Source organism: Pygoscelis adeliae, unplaced genomic scaffold (assembly GCF_000699105.1).
Source record: "Pygoscelis adeliae isolate BGI_AS28 unplaced genomic scaffold, ASM69910v1 Scaffold199, whole genome shotgun sequence".
Classification (NCBI taxonomy): Eukaryota; Metazoa; Chordata; class Aves; order Sphenisciformes; family Spheniscidae; genus Pygoscelis; species Pygoscelis adeliae.
In genome coordinates, this window is record NW_008825495.1 from 353,244 (window position 1) to 358,891 (window position 5,648).

A 5,648-nucleotide genomic window follows, 5' to 3' on the forward strand; every position below is an offset into this window, starting at 1 on the left:
CTTGGTGTCGTCTGCAAACTTATTGAGGGTGCACTCGATCCCCTCGTCCATATCATTGGTAATGACATGAAACAGAACTGGCCCCAGCACTGAGCCCTGGGGAGCACCACTTGTGACCCGCCGCCAACGGGATTTAACTCCATTCCCCACCACTCTTTGGGCCCCGCCATCCAGCCAGTTTTTTACCCAGCAAAGAGTGCAGCCGTCCAAGCCACGAGCGGCCAGATTCTCCAGGAGAATGCTGTGGGAAACGGTGTCAAAGGCTTTACTAAAGTCTAGGTAGACACCATCCACAGCCTTTCCCTCATCCACTAAGCGGGTCACCTTGTCATAGAAGGAGATCAGGTTAGTCAAGCAGGACCTGCCTTTCATAAACCCATGAAGCCTGGGCCTGATCACCCAGATACTAGCTTAAAGTCTTGTTATTGAGGGGAAAAAAGCAAAATAAAGCCATTCTGCTTGGTTTGGGATAAAGAGGATGAGCTTCTGATTAACTTCCGGAGGATTTCAGGACATTCATTTGGACCTGTAAGGTCTGTTACCCGTATAGAAAGGACCAAAAGTCCTTCTTCAACCACAGCAATAGCATTAATTAAAGTGCTTGTACAGAACTACTGAGAGAAGGAATCTCCCTTTCAGCATCTTCAATCCTGATAGCCACCTGTTGATTTCACAGAACATAAATTTGTCAGCTTTAAAAAAAAGTGTAAGTATCACATCTTTAAAAGGTACTGTGAGTAGCCAGGCAACTGCTGTCTGGGACTATCTACAACTGGTTCTTGGGGATCTAATACAGGTTTATCAGTTTACTATTAAAAGTCTCTTGGATAAGGTCATTGCTTTGCAATCAAAATATTTAAAATACATTACAAATGCAAGATTAATTATTTGGAGACCATCCAAAGATGACAGTAATGAAGGCACTATAATAATTAAAATTCACAGCAGTATAACGGTAAATACTTTGGAACAATAATCATTCATAAGTAGATAATTGGTGACTGGATTAATAAAGTAATAAAATATATACTCAATTAATATTTAAATATTAACAAAGTAACATAGACAGACAATGATAAAAAAGACAAAGAATTCTTCCATTCCTTTATCCTCTCACTAGTTATCTCCAAAAACAAACAAAAAAATAAACAAACTAACAGCAAACCTAGTGTCATGCCAGGAAGTTCATTAAGTCTGATACAGCTCGGAAAAACCACTTGCAGTTAGATAGAAATATAATACGTAATACAAATCTAAACTTATGTTTACACTATGTCTTTTCACCTATTAGTTTAAAGGCCACATACTTGCTTGAAAAGCTGGTTTGCAAGAAGTACGATAATAGAATTACATTTTGGTTGAACAGAATCCTTACAACTTGAACAATTTAAAAAGTAGCAATTCCTTGTCCCTCAGTAACCATGGTGTATTAAGGAACACAAAATGTCCTTTTAACAGAATTAACAGGAGCGCTACAGAGCACTAAGCCAGTCAGATTCAAATACCTTAAAAGTATTCTTGTATTCTCCATCAGGTTCGGTATCCAGTAGCTGGTCTTATCTATGTAACTTCTAATACAACCCTCACCTCTACAGCATTCAAAGACAAAGGAAGACAAAAACTAAGCGCTCCTCCCTCTACTTTTGTCTACGTACTGTAAAATTGCAGTGTTTCTTTTATTAAAAGAAGAGATATTGTGATAAAAATCAACTCGGAGAAATGGGTCTTTCTTTGATTCTTAAAGCTGCAGCAGTCCCTTGATATTTCTGCTTCTTGCCGGAAAGCTCCAGATTCCACGTGCCTGTGGAAATTCACAACCAAGACTGTCCTGCTGAGTTTCACTGTTCTGATGATATACAGCTCTCAGTAGCTCTCAAGCCATCCCTGAATCAAAACATGTCTGACATGCAACACAGCCTGAGAAAACCCCATGGATGGTTTAGAATATGAAGAAACAATCAAAACTGATTCTATTCACAGGTAGAACACAATTAACAGTTAACACCAACTCTGCATCTGCAGAACCCTGTCCTACGCTTGTACAAGTACGCTAATTCAAACGTACAATCACTCCACAAGGGAAAACTCATTATGTAAACGGTTCACTATACAAAGGGGTTTTGTTAAGCACTAAACAGAAATCAGTTCAAACCACTTACCCTTGGGGATCTTAGTTCTATTTCTTCTTTTTCACTTTCACTGCTGGAATAATTTTCTTCTGCTTCTTTTTTAACTTCTGTTGGGGGCATTGTTTGTTCCTCTTTTAAACTTTCCTCCATTGGTTCCACGTGTTTCTGTATGTCTTCTACTACTTTTGGCTCATTGTGATGGATGGTCCTAAACTGAATGTTTGCAGAACGGCAGTACTCTTCAAAACCATAAAGATACCTATAGATACAAATAAAGGTTCATTCATATTTCATGTTTTATTTTCTATTTATTGAAGTGCATCAAACCTTTTTTCCTGCTCATAGAAAAGCAAGATGAGCAGTAACTTCAGGAAAATAAACAACAACACACAAACCAAACTCAAATAAACAAAAAATAAAAAGCCAGAGAAGATTTTGAAATGAAACAATTATGCACACAAGTCAAATGGTGAGAAAGAATACACACAGGTGCTTCCCACAAATTTAACTTCATCCCCATCCAGTTAAGAATTCGTGACAGTAAAGCCTAAGAACATGTACACTGTTTTGCAAATGCACAATGACAGCTAAAATCAGCCTAGAAATAGAATATGGGCATACAAACAAGTTACCACATGGTAACAAATTGCCATGTATCAGCTTGTTCTCTAGTAACTGCCTGTGTGCACACTCTAATCCAGTTATAGGTGAGAGAAATATGAACTAGCTTATTCATCAAAGAATAAATATGCAAGTTACAACATACTATCATGTGTCCATACAACATAACTATTGCCACTCTTAACAGCAACCTCGTACATATTTACCAATTACTTTTTATGATACTCTTCTCTGTAAAATACAGACCTTAAATATGTGCCCAGTTCAAATCCCACTGAAGATAGTCTGAATATTTTCATCTTCATCAACATTAACATGAGTTGAGTCATTAGTCATCCCTATTCAACCAGCCAAATTTCCTTAGGTTCGAGTCAAGAGAACCTCATTCTTCCCTTTTACTCAAAAAGCCCAATTGTTTCTTGCCAAACTTCCAGGAGAATAAATAATAAAAATAATCTTTATTTAGAAAATGAGCTTGAAAAGTATCATTCCTAAAAGGTTTCCATTTCAAAAGTTAAAACACAGCTGAAAACCAGGGGTCAGAATAAAAAGATTTATGCATTTTTTTATTACAGCAGTGAATTTACTACTCAATACTGTCACATCCACCCTAGCAATGTACATAGTTATGCCCTAAAGCCATTATTCTACAGATTCCACAAAGGTGATATTTAAATACACAATCTGAAACATGTCATCTCTATCAACATTTTTCAGGAAGTTAAAGAAACTGGTATAAAATTCTCCTCACCGCATGCAGCATCTACAGTCCTCAATGAGCATGCAACTGTGGACAGAATCTGTTCTTGTTAATCACCATAAATTGCAAAGCTGAATTTGCCAAAGCTTTTTTTATAAATTTCATTGTTGTACTCTGAAATGGCATCATCACATGCTGAAAAGGAATGCTTCTTGATAAGAAAATGAGTGGAATTCTAACGTATTAGAGCAACAGGAATTTAGGCAGCCCTGAGCACTCCCTCCTTTCCTCCACTGTTTCAATCCTTAGCACTGCAAAATGCTCAGAACTGCTCACTGACTGAAGAACGTCAATTACTCTTTCACTAAACTATCAAAAAATGCTTGAATATTGTACATGCTACTAAAAAAAAAGGAAAAATGTTTTCACCATTACACAGTATGAGAACTTACTTTCTATAAGCAGTTTTTACATTGTAGGAAGCAGCCGAGTTCAAAATAGGAATGCCAAGGTCCATATAAATTTGCTTCCATACAGCACCACTCTCAATCTTGGGGGAAAGAAAGAAAAAAGAAAAAAAGGAAGTTTTCAGGTTTTGTTAACCAAGAACATTAACGAATGATATCTAACACAGCCACAAGCCACAGCCTTTAAGAATGAATAGGCGTATTTAGTTCAGGAAATATCCAACACTTACATTGTCACACCCACCCTGCTGATATACCAGTCTAAAAAGTTTGAAGAGATTAAGGTCCTTGTAGCCCAGAACAGGTGGTTTATTGATAGGAGTACCTAAATAAAACAAAACCAGAAATAAGAAGTTACCACAAAGAACAGCAAACTGCTTCATCCATTCCTTTCGCACACATTTGATTACTAATGTCTTTCTACATTTTAAAATCTGTATTTAATAGTTCTAAGATATGTCACAAGTCAGTAGTTTCTAACCACCAATTAAGGCTTCACCCTCTTTTGAATTCATCACATATTTCTGGGTGGTATATTAGCATACTGGCACCAGCTGCTTGATAACTATGATTTCTCGACCTCCTTTTCAGATTTGTGCAATAACCCCCATCCAATTGGCTGCATCCCACTGTTCCTCTCTTGAGAGGGGGGCAGCCAGAATTGCAGCAAGCTCTACAGAACGCCTGATGAATGCTGGAATATAGCAGTGTGCAAAGAGATTAACTCAAAACACCGTGGCCTGAAAGGAACAGGGAAGAAGCAATGTTGGATTAGAAAAAGATACGCAGGCAAATAGTCAGAATGTGAAAAAGCACAAAGCCCTAACAAGACATGAATATTTGGGACAGTTCCAGGAAGAAGAAAGAACTCAAATCGGATGGGTGGCAATGATATAAAGAACAATAATTAATTGTAAAAGGAGAAACCAAAAGTGACTTGGGGCAAGTGGCTGCGTACACAGACAGTATTCCTCTCAGCAAGGAAGAATATCAAAACTCTTCCCTGCTGCTTCTCATCTTCCTTCATCTTCATGCAATTATATTTGGAATCACGAAAATAATTTTATAGGACTTTGGAAATACTGTCACGATTACACAAATCAAAACATTTACACTGAGAGAACAGAATGTAGAACAAATCTGGTGGGAACAGAAATCTTGCTATAATCATAGAATGGTTTGGGTTGGAAGGGACCTTAAAGATCACCTAGTTCCAACCCCCCGCACTGTGGGCAGGGACACCTTCCACTGGACCAGGCTGCTCAAAGCCCTGTCCAACCTGACCTCAAAAACACTTCCAATGATGGGGCATCCACAACTTCTCTGGGCAACCTGTTCCAGTGCCTCACCACCCTCATAGTGAAGAAGTTCTTCCTTGTATCTAATCTAAATCTACCCTCTTTCAGTTGAAAGCCATTACCCCTTGTCCTATCACTACCTGTCCTGGTAAAAAGTCCCTCTCCAGCTTTCTCGTAGGCCCCCCTCAGGTACTACTGGGAGCCTGCTGTAAGGTCTCCCCAGAGCCTTCTCTTCTCCAGGCTGAACAACCCCAACTCTCTCAGCCTGTCTTCACAGGAGAGGTGCTCCAGCCCTCTGATCAGCTGCGTGGCCCTCCTCTGGACTCACTCCAGCAGGTCCTTGTTCTTTTATGTTGGGGGCCCCAGAGCTGGACGCAGTGCTGCAGGTGGGGTCTCACCAGAGCGGAGTAGAGGGGCAGAATCCCCTCCCTCG

General features: G+C 39.2%; 1 protein-coding gene across 1 annotated transcript in view; it reads right to left on the bottom strand.

The window, feature by feature from the left end:
• ARID4A (AT rich interactive domain 4A (RBP1-like)) overlaps positions 1-5,648 on the bottom strand; it is a 53,534-nt gene that overhangs the window by 13,865 nt on the left and 34,021 nt on the right. Inside the window, exons 12-14 of the mRNA XM_009331329.1 lie at positions 4,148-4,242; positions 3,903-4,000; positions 2,160-2,388 (exon numbers count right to left, since the gene is read on the bottom strand). Of these exons, the coding sequence (XP_009329604.1) occupies positions 2,160-2,388; positions 3,903-4,000; positions 4,148-4,242 (422 nt within the window). The remainder of the gene's footprint in view (positions 1-2,159; positions 2,389-3,902; positions 4,001-4,147; positions 4,243-5,648) is intronic.